The sequence below is a fragment of the Amblyomma americanum genome, chromosome 2 (genome assembly GCF_052857255.1).
Source record: "Amblyomma americanum isolate KBUSLIRL-KWMA chromosome 2, ASM5285725v1, whole genome shotgun sequence".
Classification (NCBI taxonomy): domain Eukaryota; kingdom Metazoa; phylum Arthropoda; class Arachnida; order Ixodida; family Ixodidae; genus Amblyomma; species Amblyomma americanum.
In genome coordinates, this window is record NC_135498.1 from 39,829,577 (window position 1) to 39,848,140 (window position 18,564).

Here is an 18,564-nt window from a genome sequence, read left to right on the forward strand (position 1 = left end):
TCTCCACAGTCTGGGCAATGCGGGGTGTGTGGCGTCTGGTACCACAGGTACAGTTTATGTGGTGCGGAGAAAATGTCTGTCTGTAGGCGTCCGACTGTGTGTTCCTTTGCCTTGCTTGGCGCTTTGTTCGGGGCGGGGTAGATTTCGGTTACCTCCATAACTTGCCACTCGGCGCGCAAAGGTGAAAGAAGACGAGGAGTACGCTCGCAGAGGCTGCCCACGCGCCCGATTCCGCGTTCGTCGATCAGAAGAAGCTAGGACTCGGCCATCGTCAGCTGTGTCTTCCGGCATGCACAAGGAAGAGAAGGGCAGCGAGCTGACCGGCAGCAGCAAGCGGTCTCGGGAAAGCGACCGCCGCAAGAGGCCTCTCCGCCACCGGTCGCAGCCCAGGAGCGCCGACGAAGCCGAGCGGGGTGAGGCGGAGCGGACGCAGGCCACGAACGGGGAGGCATCCCAGGCGAAGGCCAACGAGGCATCCACGGCTACCACTCAGCAGGTACCGAACCGATTAATGAGCACTCGTACGTCCCAAGGCAGCAACGAAAGGTTATACGTGAGGCATAGCGTGCGGTGGAACAGAGCTTGAGGTCTGCTATTTAATTTCGGCCAGTTGCAGTTCTAGCGTATACAAGAAAGGGGACCCACCGCGATGGCTCAGTGGTTAGAGCGCTCGGCTGCTGTGCCGGAGTTCGCGCGCTCGAACCCGGCCGCGTTTCAATGGAGGCGAAACCCGCTGCGGTAACTCAGTGGTTAAGGCGCTCGACTACTGGGCCGGAGTTCGCGGGCTCGAGCCCGGCCGCGTTTCAATGGAGGCGAAACCCGCCGCGGCGGTTTAGTAGTCAAAGCGCTCGTCTACTGACCTTGAGTACCTGGCTTCAAATCCAACCGCGGCGGCGGCGTTTCGATGAAGGCGAAACAAAAAGGCGCCCCTGTGCTGTGCGATGTCAATGCACGTTGAACATCCCCAGGTAGTCAAAATTATTCCTGAGCCCTCCACTACGGCACCTCTTTCTTCTTTCGCTCCCACCATCCCCCTTTCCTTACGGCGCGGTTCGGGTCTCCACCGAGCTGCGAGACAGTTACTGTGCCGTTTCGTTTCCTCAAAAAAAAAATTACTTAGCCAATCGGTACTTGTCCCCGGCATGATCAAAATCGCTGGTTATGGCTCGATAACCGAAGTTAAGCAGTATTGGGCTGTATCATTATCTGACCTGACACCACCTGGTAACACGACTGCAAATGGCTCTTCTTATGCCCTTTCACCTTGAGTTAGTCTGGTACGATAAACCACCAAATTAACTCAATTCTTGCTGCATCGTAGCAGATCGCCTGTCACTAAAAGCGAAATAGAGGTCTGACAAGCATTTGGGTATTTCATTGTTCCTTGAAAAGTGTAATTGGGGCTAGTTGGCGCATATTAGAGAATGCTATATCACTCGCCGGGACGCGTTGCAGGAAATATAGCCTTTATTACAAGAGTGCACATTAGCCAACCTCGGCACAGGAAGGCTCTCAGTCCAGAGGGAGAAACACAAGGGGGGAGAGTCCTTGTGTTTCTCCCGTGTACGTGGTTCATCTAATGGTTTGCGCACATCGATCATCTGTATTATAGTCAATTATACAATACCATGTCAATCTTACTGCACCATACCGTAGCCTACTATCGGGGATAAGTCTCTTGACACGTGAGCTTAAGGGGAAGCCGACACCTTTCTTATCAGCCGATGACTCGAGACTGACCTTGTGGAGGTCAAAGCTCGTCTCACCTGCTCTCAAGTTTGGCGGTCAAATGGGGCTATCGTTCGTACACGCAACTGTGTGCCTTAACCGCCATTAGCGCTTTTGGGAGACATTTGTTTCCATATTATACCACATCATGCCACGCCGCGTAATACCATACCATTCTGTACCAATGACAGTTTCGATTATAATGAGGACGAATCTTCGAAATCTCCCGCAGGCAATGGGAATTCCGCCACATATCCCTGGCGAAGCAACAGTGACGAAACTTCAAAAACTGCCGCAAGAAGAGTCTGCGCTTTCAGAGATTCCGGGCCAGGTCCTGGAGTCAAAGTCGTCGGCTCTCGTGGAGATCCCTACATTGACAGCGCCAGTGGTGGTAGAGGAGCCTGAGAAGACAGGACGCGACGTCACCCAAGAGGACGTCAGGATGGCTTCCGAAAACACTGCGGTACGATAGACTTCGCGAACTCTGCTGGATTGAATGTATCGAGAATTTACACTTAACGCCCAGAACTGATTGTGAACGCGCATTTCGTTTCAGATGCTCGGGGTGTGTGGTTGGTTGGTTGGTTTATATGGTGTTTAGCGTGCAAGGCGAGTCAAGCTTAGAGGGACGCCGTAGTGGCGGGCTCCAGATGGCTGGTTTATGGACTTTAGCGTCCCAAAACGAGTTCAGGCTCTGAGAGACACGGTAGTTGAGGGCTCCAGATAATTTGGAACAACTGGGGTTCTTTAACGTGCACTGGCATCGCACAGTACATGGATATATACATATCCTGTGTGTGGGGCTACCTCTGAGTGCTTGCCAGATAAATGCTACAATCGCCATAGGTCCGCCTTATAGTCTCGATTGGGGGGGGGGGGGGGGGGGGGGGGCGTTCAACATCCGGTCGAAAAGTGATTTTGCTTGCGTCATTTCGGTGCACTCTTGGGCATTACAGTGTTTAAAATTGAAAATTGCTTTTGAGGAAAGAAAATGACGCAGTATAACTGTCTCTCAAATCTCGGCGGACACCCGAACCGCGCTGTAAGGGAATGAATGAATGATAACTTCATTGGTCCATCGAGAAGGAGCCCCCAAATCCCCGGTCCCGGCACGCAGGCCTGGGACGCCGGTAGGGGATGATCCGCAGAATAAGGACTAGTGAAGTGGCATTGTTCCTTCACGGCCTCAGCCGCAAGGCGGGTGGCTTGCTGCTGGATGGCGGAGTCCTCGCTCCGCAGCGAAACTTCCCAGGCTTCTCTACTGTTGATGTTTAAGTCTGCGCCCGGGGAATCGGCGCATTCCCAAATTATAAAAAAAAAGAGACGCCGACCAGTGAAGAAAGGATTCGTTATTGACGTTTCGGCTTCCACACGGAAGCCTTGCTCACAATTTATTCATCACCAAACAAGGGTCCTTTAAATATGGTTGAATAATCGGCGCAAGGAGCGTACGTATATCGGGTTTAGATTGCCGTCGTTCCGGTTTAACGTGTGTGACGTAGTTTGTATGATTAGGGATTCCAGATGAAGTCGTGATGCTGCTACTTTTTCGGTTGCTATGATCCTTGCCTTGTCACAGTCAATGTTGTGTCCATTCACGACGGCGTGCTCCGCTAAGGTGTTGTTGCGAATGTTTTCATTTTTTACGTCCCTAGCGTGCTGCTGTAATCGCTTGCGGTAGCTTCCAGTTTCCCCGATATACACACCGTTGCAGTCTGCGCAGGGGATTTCGTAGACAACGCCGGGGAATCTTTCCTTTGACAGTGTGTCCTCACCTTTACAAGCTGATGGCACATCTTTCTGGCCGGGACATGTGCCACCTGCACGTCATATTCCCGTAGGACACGTGCCAGGCATTCACTTGTACCCAGGACATACGGCACAGAAGCCCGTTTCTTGAGCGGAGGGCCGGCGTCCGGTTGTCCTTGTTTTGACAGCTGACGTTCTACCGCGTCGACGAAGCGCCTAGGGTATCCACGGTTTCTGAGGTCATCCCGTACCTTTTTCACGTCCAGGGTCGCATCCTCGTGCCTTGTGCACAACCTTTTCGCACGCTGCAGTAACGGGCTATCAACGGCCTTCTTATGGCTGGCAGGGTGCACTGAGTTGAAATATAGGTAGCGGCCAGTGTGCGTCTCCTTTCGGTATACGCTGAAAGATAACCTGGCCTTCCCGCGAAACAAGGACGTCAAGGAATGGTAGTTTGCCGTCCAATTCTTCTTCTATAGTGAACTGAATGGCTCTTTCCAGGCTGTTAAGTTGGGCCAGAAACTTGCTCACCACGCCTTTCTGGATGATGCAGAAGCAGTCGTCGATGTAGCGGAAAAATACCTTCGGGGAAGGGACAAAGGAGGCCAACGCCCGCTGTTCCAGCTTTTCCATGGTGAGATTGGCAGCCGTAACCGAAACTGAGGCGCTCATGGGGGTACCGTGCTCCTGTTTGTAAAAATTGCCTATGAAATCAAAGTACGTGTCCTTTAGGCAGAAGTCTAGAAGCCTGCGCGGGTCTGGTACGCCTATCGGTGATCGTTCCGGCAAAGTTACATCAGCCTCGAGGGCAGTAGTGCAAACGCTGACAGCAAGGTCTATCGGGACGCTCGTGAACAGGGTCTTAACGTAAAACGACACCATCACCTCACCTTCATCTATTGAGGTGCTGCGGTTCTTCTCGACAAAGTCGAACAAATTGCGGACGTGACTGGGACTCTGACCAACGAGCGGAGAAATGACCTTGTGAAAGAACTTCGAGAGGTTTTGCAGGGGGGGGGGGGGGGGTGGAGTGTAATCCACGATGGGACGCAAAGAAACGTCTGGCTTGTGGATTTTGGGCAATTCATAGAAAGCAGGTGCGGATCCATTGTGGCTAAGCAGTTTGTAGTAGAGAGCTTTATGGTTCGGAGGAAGAAAAACGTCGGACAGCAGCTTTTGGAATTCTCTTTCCAGCTTTAGTGTCGGATCCTTCTTGAGGCGGACGTAGGTTTCACCGTCTTCCAGAAGAGATAGCATCTTCTTTTCATAGTCGGCCTTGTCCAGAAGAACAGTCGCATTGCCTTTATCTGCTCGTAGAATCACAATGTGTTCATTTTCACGGAGACTCTTGATAGCGTCCCGTTCTGCACGTGACAACGCAGAGCGGGAAAGTCCGCGATGAACGGCGTTTAGTATGCCCACCACGCGGGTGCGGGCCTCTTCGCGGCGAGTGTTTTCGACTTGGCCGACAGCATATTCCACCGCGCACACTAGTTTATTCTTGTCCGGTGCGGGTCCTATGTTGACATTCAACCCAAGATTCAGCACATTCTTTTCAGCTTGGCTCGGACTGCACGACGATAAATTATGCGATGTGGTTCGTGAAGTCACCTTAGTTTTGACTGATTGCTCGGAAAAAAGCTTGGTCAGCTTATTGTCGTGGGCGAGCTCACCTCTCTTGCGTTGAAGGTCAGACTTGTGATTCGCCAAAGGAAAGATTCCCCGAAGTTGCTTGCGAAATTACCTGCGCAGACTGCAACGGTGTGTATATCGGGGAAACTGGAAACTACCGGAAGCGATTACAGCCGCACGCTCGGGACGTAAAAAATGAAAACATTCGCAACAACGCCTCAGCGGAGCACGCCGTCGTGAATGGCCACAATATTGACTGTGACAAGGCAAGGATCATCGCAACCGAAAAAGTAGCAGCATCACGACTTCATCTGGAATCCCTAATCATACAAACTACATCACACACGTTAAACCAGAACGACGGCAATCTAAACCCGATATACGTACGCTCCTTGCGCCGATTATTCAACCATATTTAAACGACCCTTGTTTGGTGATGAATTCATTGTGAACAAGGCTCCCCTGTGGAAGCCGAAACGTAAATAACGAATCTTTTCTTCATTGTCGGCGTCTCTTATTTTTCAAATGTACGCTCCTGGCCAGACGGGATTCCGTCACACGCTCAACTTCATTCCCAAATTATGTGATCAAGATTGCCCCTTTCACCGCAATTTTTACGTTTAGAATCTTTTTCATCCGCGCTCTGTGTCAGGTAGACCCAGGCTGGGCAGATGTAATTTCCAGCTTGTAACCGACTCCAAATGCGCGCCTCATTATTGGAGAGAGACCGATCTGGGGTGGAAATATCCTTCTATGTGATTTATAGTGTTCGGCAAGTTCGTGGTATTTAATGCAATCTTTTATTTTCTTGCATCCGGGCTGTTCTACGGCCGCTCGCTAGTAGAGATCTCGAGCGAGCGGTTGTTAAGCCTCGTTGCGAGGAACAGATTCGTGCGCTGGTATCCATATGATAGATATTTTTCGATCAACTGGGTTTGTTGAGAGGATGCGTCTCGCTTCCTCTGAAATTCTACCTTTCGCAAAATTCCAAGTGGCTGTTTTCCTGTCACTAATTATTATGTATGCTCGGGTGCCGACGCAATGGAGCGCTAATTCAACTTCTTCGGCCGTAACTATGTCTCGGGTGCGTGACGAAGCCGTAATTTTGGGTATACCGCCTCCATCTACCACTACGGTACTCCCGCTCCATGTCTCTCGCTTCAAGGCTACTTCCTCGGCTGCCTTGTTTTCCATATTTTGGCAATGACTGCTGTTCTGTGTTCTCCGCGTTCTTTATTGTGTATCGGGTGCATGTTTCTCGGTAGAGGTGGGATCAATAAATACTTCCTCGTTCTAGGGGACTGCCTGTTTTTTTCGCGTTGGTCTCTGTCTGGTTGGAGGCCTATTCACCCGAGGATTCTTCTCTCCGTTTTTGTCTGGCTCAGTCTTTCTAGCTGCGCGATTCTTACCGCCTCTGTTAGTTCCTGGCATATATTGTGAATTCCCATTCCTTCCAGCTTTTCCGCTGAAGTAGATATATGGGGAGTTCTAGTGCTCGCTTGACGCATTTCCTGATTGTGGCGTCGATTCTGTCGCGCTCCATTTTCATAATGTTTAGAAAGGGTGTGGCGTAGCAGATGCGACTAATGATGTAAGCTTGGGTCATCTTTAGGAGGCTGCGCTCTTTGAGGCCGTGGCCTCTGAGCGAGACTCTCGTGAATATGCCCGTGACTTTGTGTCGCGCACCTTTCTACCTTCCTAATGGAGTTTGTGTTTTGTCCATTGGTTTGAATGAACATTCCCAGGATCCTTATTTCGTCTACTGTCGGGACGATAGTGTTTCTACCTTAATTTTCATGTCTACCTCTTTCTTTTTTCTCAGGTTGCAGATTAAAAATCCCGATTTCTCCGGGGAGCATGATAGACCTCTGTCAGCCGCGTATTTAACAACCACGTGTGCGGTAGTTTGCAAACTCTGTTCTATCTCCGCGTCGCTACCCTAATTGATCCAAAGGTTATGTCATCAGCGTATATGCTGAACTTTAGGTCTTGATTATATCTGTCTGTTTGAGAGAAAGTCTTTGATGTAGTTTTATGTTTTCTCACAGACTCCAATTTCTTGAAGTGGAGCGAGTACTGCATCGTGTTTTACGTTATCAAAGGGTGGGTCTAGGCCTAGGATGGCCTTTGTGTCGTTGGTGGTTTGATCGAGGATGTCGATGTTTATGACTGAGCATAACATCTTGTGTGCAGAGGCCCGCTCTGAAACCTACCATTTCGTGTGGCCAGAGGTCTGAGCAGAGAATAAGGAGGGAGTAAAAGAAGAAAGGAAGAAAGAGGTGCCGTAGTGGAGTGCCCCGGAATAAATTTCGACCGCCTGTGGATCTTTAACATGCACTGACATCGCAGAACACACGCGTGTCATTAGCGTTTCATCTGCTTCGAAACGCGGCCGCCGCGGCCGGGTTCTAACCCGAGTACTATTACATTGTTCAATATTGGCACTAAAATGTCATATAACACGCTCGTAATTACTCTACTGATTTGCATACAGCTGGTTCTACTAATTAATACGCATTGCATTCGCTGCTACATGCACCTTGCCTCCACCTTGCCTCTACATGCGTAGAGGCAAGGTGGAACAGATATAAGATACTGATGTCTCTTACTACCACGCAATACGAGACATTAGGTGTTGCTACCGCGGAGGCGTTATAAATGCTTAACATTGAGACCAACCTTGCAAGATACGAAAAAGTTATCCAGCTTTATTTCTTCCTCTTTAGAAGCGTGTACCGCACTTAGTGGCAGCTATCGAACCAATCGACGCATGCCAGCGGTAGCGAAGAGCATTCATAGCATTTATGGGTCATAAGCTTAGGTGGAAATGTGACCGTTATTCCAAAGGCCCTGCACCACTGCAGTTCTGTTCCTATCCACTACACTCTAGGACTGATTTCTGTGGCTATACAGTGGAAGCTACGAACACGAGGCTTTCACAAGCGTGCTGTGACGTAAGCCGCCTGTAAGATCGCGGCGCGCGCATATATCTTACACTGCATTGCCACAGAAATATCTCCCCGAGTGGTATGCTTTCTGTGATAAAACTGCATTAGTTCTAGCTTAATGCGCGCTTGGTGAACGAAATAAGAACAGATTATTTTCCTCCGTTCCAGAAGTCGAACGTCCCGAACACCGGCATTCACGCTTCCTGAAGGCCTAAAATCAACCTGCTGTTGGTCTATTTGTTTGAGATGCTGCAGCTTTCTAAAAATCCTCGAAATATACTGTACCGTATTATACCGTCTCTTAGTATTTATTATCAGCGTCCCATTAATGAAAATCTGGTGATCATAGTAGACGGAAGGAATACATGTATGCGTCGATCGCGTATATATACTTTGTAGGTTTTGGTTCGTGGTACATTCTAAACTAAGAACGCTTGTATGCCGGCCGATTTCCTGTGAAGAAAAGGGGCCTCTCCTGTCCTAGCCAGCAAGTCAACACAGTTGGCCGCCATTAAACAATATGTTCTGTTTATTTCCAGCAAGCGATGGCCAAGAGTGTATACCGATGAGCTTGACCATAAAAGTTCGCGCATTATCGCAGGTAAATCAAGAACGCGTTCCGGGCCCAGTACTCGTGATGGAGGAAGCTACCAGGGAGGGCGAGCTCTGGTCACTGGCCGCGATCGCTCTCGCCGCCACCGCCGCTGTCCTCGTCGTCTTCTACGTCGTCCAGTCGACCTTCAAGCGGCAAGTGTGCACCACGGCAGCCTGCGAGTCGTTCGCCAAGCTGCTCGGCGAGTCCGTCAATGCATCCGTCAACCCGTGCGACAGCTTCGGCAGATACGTCTGCGACGGCTGGCGCACCAGGAACGCCGTCTCGGTGCAGGAGGTCATCTACCAGACGGCGCTCGAGGCCATCGTGAAGTCCATGGCCAAGGCCGCCATTCCCGAGAGGCACCAGAACGCCGGCGAGCAGACTGCGGCGCTCTTCCGCTCATGCTACGCACCCCAAGACCGTTCAGACGAGCCCTCACTTGTAAGGGAGTACCTCAACCAAGCTGGCGTGACGTGGCCGTGGGTTCCCGCTCAGCCGGACGTGCTGGAAACGAGCATGTACCTTGCCTTCGAATTGGGTTGGCCAGCGGTCCTGGACTTCAAGTTAGAGCGCGACTCGTCCGCATCTACCGTGGTCATCGACCCCGCAAGGAGCTTCGCGCTCGTTCTCTGGGCGGAGTTACAGGTGTCGAGTGAAGAAGCCTGGAAGAGGTACTTCGACGCACTCGTCCTGCTGTTCTCGATAGGCGGCGGCACTTCCACCGTGACCTACAGTGATGTACATGACGCCGATCTCATCATGAGAAAGCGGCTGAGGGACGCCTTAGTGCGCAACTGGACGAGGATGGAGATGAACAACTTGTACCCCGGCGGCGAGGTTTGGGCCAATGCCCTCGCTAAGCGGAACATCACGGGCAGCCTTCGCTTCATGTCAAATAGCCGTTCCTTTGTACCTGAATTCGTAGAGCTCTGGAAAGAGCACGGCGAGGCCAAGATGCACCTCTACGTCTCCTGGTGCGCTGTGCGGTACGTGGCACGGTTCTTAAACAGGCAACTGCTATTTACCAACGTCGGTCAGAGGCACTATTCTACGAGTATTTCCTCGATGACATGCCTCCTGTTTACCTACGGCATGGTAGGGGACGCTGTGTTCGTACCGTACAGCGCTCAGGTTCTTCGGTCTGGCGTGCGCTCTGATGTCGTCAAGCTCGTGATGGCCGTACGCAAGGCGTTCACGCAGCGCTTCCACAAGGATCCCTTGTTTTCCACGAACATGGCCATGATCACGAAGTGGGCGTCAGTGCGCGACGTCTTCAAAGCGTTCGACTACCGCTTCGAGCACGACCTGAGGCTGCCATTCAGGGGATACCAAGACTTGACGACGTCTTTCGTGCGCAACTGGAGGATCCTGTCTAGATCCCGTTACCTGAATGACACCGAACCCGTCCACCACTACGCTGTCGACACCATCATGAATGGCGACCTCTACTCCATCCTGAAGAGCTCCAAGGACTTCGCTCTACTGCCGCTGGCACTGACGTTCCCAATGTACGACGCGGACATGTCGATCGCCCTGAAGTACGGCACATTGGGCACGCTACTTGCGCGCGCATCAGCTGAGATTGCACTGAACCACTATGCTGCGCACGCGTCTACGGCAGAGCGGGTGTTCGAGGCTCTAAAATGCTTTGTCGAGGACTCTCGAACTATGTCGATCGAGCCGCAAGACGACGTCTTGCTGGAAGCTGTCGCTTTGGAGGCCGCACTGGACGCGTTCCAGGAGGCTGCGGAGGGCACGAGGAAAGGTCAAGATGGCCTTGCAGTCTACTCCGCCGTCGAGACCTTTTTCCTCTCCTGGTGCTTCACCAAGTGCGCCGCACCGGCCACTACTCGCTCAGCAGACGTCGATCGCTGCTCCGCTCCTTTGCGCCACGTGCAGAGATTCTCGGACGCCTTCGGCTGTCAGGCAGAGACGTCGCTGAATCCAATGAACAAGTGCCTTGTTTTTTAATGCGTCTATGGGTTTCCCCTGCCGGACAGGGCATCACGTGGTCATGTTTCGAAACATTTAGGAAACGCCTGTCCGCTTCAACCTCTCAATATTTCGCGCCAATATGCCTTCTACAAAGATACATACATTTTTATACCACTGTGCTACTAGGTTGGTCTAGCATATTTCCCGTCTGTTTGAAGACATACTTGATTGGCTATGAGTGGGGGTGCTCGAAAGGCGCAGCGGTTTAAACAATTGCTTGTTTGAAAGAAAGCTGCAAGATCATCATCGTCATCATCATCATCATCAGCCTGACTACGCCCACTGCAGGGCAGAGGCCTCTTCCATGTCTCTCCAATTAACCCTGTCCTTTGCCAGCTGCGGCCACCGTATGCCCGCACACTTCTTGATCTCATGCGCCCACCTAACTTTCTGCCGCCCCCTGCTACGCTTGCCTTCTCTTGGAATCCACTCCGTTACTCTTCAAGGACCAGCGGTTATCTTTCCTCCCTGCTCATGGCTGTTGCAGAGTGTGGAAGCCTTTTTCTTGGTTCTTTGCCGGCAGCTTCATTCTACCGCTACTGCTGCTGTGTGCATTTTTTCAAGTATGAATCGATTGTAACTGTTTACGAGCTGCAACTTTACCTGAACTCAGTAAGCGTCGTAGTAGCTATTTTCGTGGTGTTTCTCTACAAGGCACCCCAAACTTGCGTTCAGCAGCGCTGCTTGTCTTTGTGACAGTGCGGTGAAAAATGCGGAGTCGCGGGTGGTGGTGGTAAAAAGCATTTATAAAATCTATATGTACAGAGAGGTGCTCGGGGAGAGGCCCCTAGTGGGTCGCTCCCCTTACAATAGAAAGCGGAGTCCCTCATTCCGGGACCTCCTAGAAAGCAGCTGTTATTTTCGGACTTAGTATTTATGCTTCCACAACACAATGACCTTGTTTATCGTATAGCGTTGCTTTTTTATAACGCGCGGCAATACAAATGCTGGTCGCACGTCTGCTGGATGTACTGTATCTCACGTGGTCATTGGAAACTCTAGGTGGTCGGAATTTCCGGAGCCCTCCACTAGGCTTCTCTTACAGCGAGTGCCTTTGGGACGCGTTTGGGACTGGCAATTCTGAGTTATTGCCGGGGGTTTTTTGCATTATGTGTGCCACTGAGGCGCCCCCGACTCAGTGTAGCTGCCGCGGTGGCTCAGTGGTTATGGCGCTCGACTGCTGGCCCGAAATACGCGGGTTCGATCCCGGCCGCGGCGGTCGAATTTTCGATGGAGGCGAAATTCTAGAGGCCAGTGTACTGTGTGATGTCAGTGCACGTTAAAGAACCCCAGGTGGTCGAAATTTCCGGAGCCCTTCACTACGGCGTCTCTCATAATCTGAGTCGCTTTGGGACGTTAAACCCCCGTAAACCGTCTCAGTGTAGTTCAACATGGAGACAACCATACACAGCATGTACGGCACTCCGGGTAATCTCGAAACGTTACGTTACTTTCTCTTTGTTTTACGTCGAATGTTAGCGTTTTGTTCCTAACGTCTTTTTTCTTCTAACGTTTCCGAAATGTCAAATGTAGAGGTTAGGAACAACATAAATGCAACATTATCTAAAATGGGAACTTACCTTGCAAGTGCATGCAAGCCGGCCAATTAATTGCAAAGTGCTGCTGTAAAAAATACGTGGAAAAATTCTGGGACACAGTGCTTGAAACATGCTTCCAATGTCTTATATTCATGATTCAAGAATTATAATAACGTTTAGAATGCAATATTACAACAATGCTTAGATTGAACGTTACTGTCTACGATGCAACATATTGTTTTCAACACATTTAGAATGCTGCATTAGCACCATGTTTACATTGTGTGTTGAACTAATGTTTATGATGCAACATATAATATTTGCTAATAACGTTTCAGTGTAGCATCGAACATTACTTCAGTAAAAATATATTTTGAAGTTGGGTGCTAATTGGAGGTGCGGCCGCTTCAGGATGAACGCCTGGTTAAAAGTTAGGCAGTGGCTTAGCCCTGGTTAAGCCTCGATATACAAGCGAAAAGCCAGTCGTACCACTAAGTCGTACCACGTGGTCGTTGTAACGGCGAGTCTTGGGATTTTCCTCTTCTGACTCTCTTGTTTCCTCTTCCTCACTCGCTTGGCTGCTGCTGGCTGAAGATGCGGCCAAGACACGCTTTTCGGCTTCTTTCCGACGTCGTTTAGCAAGGCGTATTTCCCGTTGTTCAGGCGTTTTGGCTGCACGTTTAGCTTTGGCTTTATCATTTTTTTCGCTGCTGTGCAGCCAACTGCCAAGCGAGTCCTTCTGGGTCGGACAAATTTAGTTTCTCAGGTTTTCTGCTCGTTGAGCTTTCAGCCTTTCATTTCTTCGCTCCTTTTCAGCCAACTCCCGTGGTAGCACTTCTGTATCGGTAGTATCACTCTCTTCTCCTTGCGTGTTGAATGCGCACGCCTATTCTCTGGCAAGCAGTTATATAGTCGGCCTCCGCGATAAACACGGGCTTGCGGCGAGCGTCAAACGATGACGCATAGCGCGCGGCAGTGGCCACCTGCGCTGCGCGTGACGTCACTCGTGCACCGACATACGCCGGCTCGCGCGAAGCACGATGTTGACTAGCGTAGTGAAGCTTTTCGCTTTAAAAGCGCCTTAGCTGGTTACTGCGTCCCGCCGCGGTGCCTCTGTGGTTAGCGCGCTCGGCTACTGATCCGGAATTCCCGGGTTCGAACCCGACCGCGTGGCTGCGTTTTTATGGAGGAAAAACGCTAAGGCGCCCGTGTGCTGTGCGATGTCAGTGCACGTTAAAGATCCCCAGGTGGTCGAAACTATTCCGGAGCCCTCCACTACGGCACCTCTTTCTTCTTTCACTCCCTCCTTTATCCATTCCCTTACGGCGTGGTTCAGGTGTCCAACGATATATGAGACAGATACTGCGCCATTTCCTTTCACCAAAAACCAATTATTATTATTATTACTGCGACTCCGGGACAGCCTCGATGGCATCTGGAAGTGGGTTTCGAAAATTTAGGTTTGTTCCCAGCATTATCGCCTAATATGTGCGTCAGTAAAGTTCCTTAGCAAGGTTGTTAGTCAGCGTCGTGTCGCGCCTCTCCCTTCTTTGTCTCGTGCTGCGCTGTTCCTGCCACAAGACCACAAGTTCTTAGTAAATATAACAAACCCTTATGTGTCGGGATTTCCATTTAAATGTAACTGTTTTTAAAAAGACAGGTTTGCTTATATATGCGTGTGAGACCAACTCAGTGCAGTTGAGAACAGTGTGGCCTAGGGAAGATTTTTTTTAATTGAGTTAATTAGTAAATACTAATCAGCTAACTTTAAATACAGGCTGCGGTAAGAAATGATCAATTTGGAAGATGTATATCGTGTTGAAAAACAACCTTAGACGCCTCTCGTCGTAAAAACTACGGGAGTGGGAGTATTCGAAAATTTAGAATAGTCAATCGAATATCCATTTATTAGAATATTCGAACGAATCAAATAATGCATTTTCAAAATTATTCGAAGCGAAGCGAATAGAATATGTTCTCAACTTTTCGAATAGTTTTCGAATAATAGCAGCTGGTTCGAATAAGGCCTGCCGTATTTTTCTTCGACGAATGTTCCAGAAGCGACCCACACCGACGCCGCGTATCATCCTTCCGCGAAAAGTGCGGCAGAGACGAAAGGTTCAGCGCCACGACGCGGTCCATTTGTGTGGTGGCCGTCGTTCATAATGCTTTTACATGGCCTATAAGACGGGACGACGCGGCAGGGCTCGGGCAAACTCAGGAAAACCCTGCCTCGAAGTTTCATCTCGGAAGCCATGACTCGTACGTATACGTGCCACTGCAGTCTCATTTCCTGCGGTGTATTCTAGTGCCGCCGGGTACCGACCGGTTTTATAATGGCTACAAGGCTTCCTCCGGCCTGGTGCCCGGCTTTTCTGGGGTGAAATGCTTGGGAAATGGGCCTTTGACCAAACTAAGCAAATGGTAATTTTCATAACCCGCCGCGGTGGCTAAGTGTTAGTGAAAAACAGCGCACAAGCAAACACAGACAGAAAGAAGCGATGAGTTTGGATGCTGGCTTCTTATCCGCCTTTTATGTGCTGTTTATATGTTTTTTGAATGCTGTATTCGCCATGCTTCTCAATAAAACCTCAGTTGCTAGTTCAGCGCTTGTCCCCTTCTTTCTGTCTGTGTTTGCTTGTGCGCTGTTTTTCACTAAGATGCAAAGCCAACTAGCCCATTCAGCTGCTTTACTGGCTACGTGGTTAGGACGTGATCGGCTACTGATACGGAGTTCCTGGTTTCGATCCCGGCCGCGGCGGCGTCGTTTCGATGGAGGTGTAACGCAAAAAGGCGCCCGTGTGTTGTGCGATGTCAGTGCACGTTAAGGATCCCCAGGTGGTCGAAATTTATCCGGAGCCCTCCACTATGTGCACCCTTTTCTTCGTTCACTCCCTCCTTTATCCCTTCCCTTACGGGGCGGTTCAGATGTCCGCCGAGATGCGACACCGATACTACGCCATTTCCTTTACCCCAAAACCGATTTTCAATTCTCCTATACCTATAACTGGGCGGTCTTAGAGATAATATAGTAACCTCGTGTTGCGACCAGTTAGTGGTGATTAGTGTTCAGTCTTTTAGCTGTCATAGCTTTACTTTCGGAAGTCTGAAACGTAATTATAGCACCATGCAGCAGTGCCGCCACTGACGTTTCACGATTGCTCGTTTGTTACGAATGTTGCCACGAATCTTTGCATATACAGTTTGTTCGTTCACGCTCAAAGCCGCCGGCACGGCTTTATCCACTTGTTTGTGACGCGACATGGTATACCAAACATTATCTCGAATGGCCGCAGCCATGGGGGACTGCTTCCGCATTGTTCCCGATTGTCGTAGTTGCTTTGGCGCCTTATCTCGATGGTACCTAACCAGCTTTAAAATTGAGCGCGGCCGAGAGCGGCAGGCATTCTGTTCGACAACTGCCGAGCACGTTTGCGCCGCCTCCGAGTAATTCTTTGTCGGCGCAAGTCGGCCCCAATGAAGGGTTTCTTTTGGAAGCCTTTCCGCTGCCTTCCTGACTGCCGTCACAGCTACGCGACAATATTCGCACAAGTAGCGAGTATCCGTAATAATATTCGATTCGGTCTGGAAAATGTACTATACTTGCTCATGTCTAGTAAAAACGAAACTTAACCCGTTGTCTCGACCGAACCAACCAAGCGTTGGGTCACGCCTCCCGAACGTCGGTGACCGTTCTCGGCAATTACATCTACGCGAGTCGTCGTCTTGCGCGGGGACGTCAAATTAGTGAGCTGAGTGCGTCAGATAGCAATAGCAAGGAAAATAGCGAGACCGCCTTTTCGCAACGCCAAGCTTTCCGTGCACACGAAGCGAATTGCTGCCATTAGAGCGTGAAATCGGTAGCGCTGCGAATTGTGGGGCAGCCTGCGGAACTTTTATTAATCGCGTAATCTACGGAGTGTCCTAAGGACGATGCTAACGATACTTCGAATCTGCGCTCGGTACGGAAGTGCGCTGTCTCCGGCGGCGAGTTTCCGACTGCTGGGCCGCTGCTCCGATGTGTTGATCGGTGTTTGCAGCTCGAAGCTGCCATTAGTTGACCAATGCTGCATTTTTAGAGCGAAAGCTCTACTACTCCCGCGCAAAGCTGAAGGTCACGAGGCTCCGAGATTTGACCTGCAAATCAGGACGAGCGGAGGCTTGGCTCCGACGTCATGCCACGTGACTCACCACAGCTGCGCACGTTGAGCCGACAGTGCTCTCTCGCAACTATCGAATCCCGCGACTCACTGCGCCTCGCCACAGCTGCGTATGCGGAGTCGACGGCACTCTTGCAACTGCTGGAAATCGCGTCATGTCCCGTTCGCCATTTGAAAGCCTGTGGCGTGTGCTTACCTTCACACAAAGCCATGGATGAGCAACGTGCCGGAAATAGTGCTTCGACGATCTATTGTCGCCGTCCAAGACAAACCATTACATGCAGTAGTTCAATCGAAGCTAAACCACGCCTAACCATGCTTAACAGAGCTTTCACTAGTCTTAATAGGTTGAGCCGGGTTGAGCCACAGCTAATTTTTTTTTGTCGTTTCCAGAACTTAATTGGGGCAGACCTGAACGGCACATAAGCCAATACAATAAAAAATACGGCTCAATGTGTTTTTATCTCTGTGGAATACTTGCTTTTAATGCGAATATTCGATTATAACGCGTGTGGCGACTTCACTTCTATGAACGGTAAGAAAAATTTTGACCGTGAGTATGACGCGATAGCTTTAATGGGTTAATGCTATATGCAGAATTGGTCATTCTGTACTTAACATTCATAGATCCCTGTGTGGCCTCATACCACTCCTGGCAGTGGTGCAGCGCCTAAGCGATGCGCCACTTCCCTGCAATGGCTGGTGAAGCCACCGGCGGTGCTTCAGCGACCAAGGTTGCTCTTCCCTGGCAACCTCTCTCGAGCACCCATTAACTGCCACGGTGCGGTTTTTTTCACGCTCTGGTGGGCAAGATTGTGATGACGCAAGGTTGCGTGACCAAGATGGCCCGCTACGCTATTACCATTCGAGTACGGTACTCTCATATCAAGGCAGACAACTGGTGTACCCCATAATTTACAAATCTTTAACCGAAGTACATGAGAAGACATCAAACGAAAACGTTCAACAATCCCTATGTGACGTTATTGATCACAGTGATCAATAACGTCGCACCCTACCTCGTAAAATATGCCTCACCTAACTGCCAACTTTGTAACAAAATATACCTACACCACACGGTATCATGTCAAAAGAATCCGAACATAGCATAGAAGACCGTACGCCTAAAAAGAACACTGCGCAATAGTTTTCATTTATTCGAATATTCACACACTTCGTCGAGTTCAGTTTCTTGCGCATCTGAGCAGCTCTGTATTCACACGTACAAGTGCCAACTAAGCCGCACTCGCGTTTTCAATACGACTCCCCCACAATGTGAGCCAGAGCTGCTAAATTCGCCAGCTTTTTACTCCGAATGTACATGCACCTAGAAGTCGGCAACAAACCTTTCATAGGGACCCTGAAATGATTTCGATGCGCAAATTGCAGTGCAGATCTGTAGAGGTGGTCTTTGTGGGCATTGCAGTCGAATTTGAAATGGAAGGCTCAGCGTGGACCATATTAGAGCAGTGCTTCGTGAATAGCCGTCTACCAATATCCAAGAGAAAAGCGTACAGCAGCTGTATCTTACCGGTACTCACCAACGGGGCGGAAACGTGGAGGTTAACGAAAAGGGTTCAGCTTAAGGACAACGCAGCGAGCCATGGCAAGAAAAAATTTGTGTAACGCTACGAAACCGGGCACAGTGGAGTGGGTGAGGGAACAAACGCGGGTTAATGACATCCTAGCCGAAATCGAAGAGGAAGAAATGGGCTTGGGCAGGGCATGTAAGCCGCTGGTCCTTAAGGGTAATGGATTCCAAGTGAAGGCAAGAGTAGCAGGGGCCGGCAAAAGGTTAGGTGGGCGATAAGTTCGCAGGCATAGGGTGGGCGCAGCTGGCAAAGGACAGGGTTTATTGGAGACATGGGAGAGGCCTTTGCGCTGCAGTGGGTGTGGTCAGGCTGATGATTAAACAAGCCAGGTATCAGAATTCGTTATTTTTCTTCTTGTGATTAGCTTCTATGGTGTTTAACGTCCCAAAGCCACTCAGGCTATGCGGGACGCCGTAGTGAAGGGCTCCGGGAGTTTCGACCACCTGGGGTTCTTTAACGTGCACTGACATCGCACAGCACACGGGCCTCTAGATTACGCCCCCACCGAAATTCGACCGCCGCGGCCGGGACCGAACCTGCGGTGGTTAGCTTCTCGACAGGTGAGAAATTTTTTAGCAACTTTTTTGTCGTGCAACAATTCTGTGCGGCGGTCGCAAATGTGGGCGG

The 18,564-nt window shown here is 50.2% G+C and overlaps 1 protein-coding gene across 1 annotated transcript; it reads left to right on the forward strand.

Annotated features, from left to right (window-relative positions):
• The first annotated feature begins 289 nt into the window (after positions 1–289).
• LOC144119639 (neprilysin-1-like) lies at positions 290–10,623 on the forward strand. Its single transcript, XM_077652209.1, has 3 exons — positions 290–496; positions 1,961–2,191; positions 8,659–10,623. Exons 1-3 carry the CDS (start codon positions 290–292, stop codon positions 10,621–10,623), a joined length of 2,403 nt encoding a protein of 800 aa, XP_077508335.1.
• Positions 10,624–18,564: the final 7,941 nt, after the last annotated feature.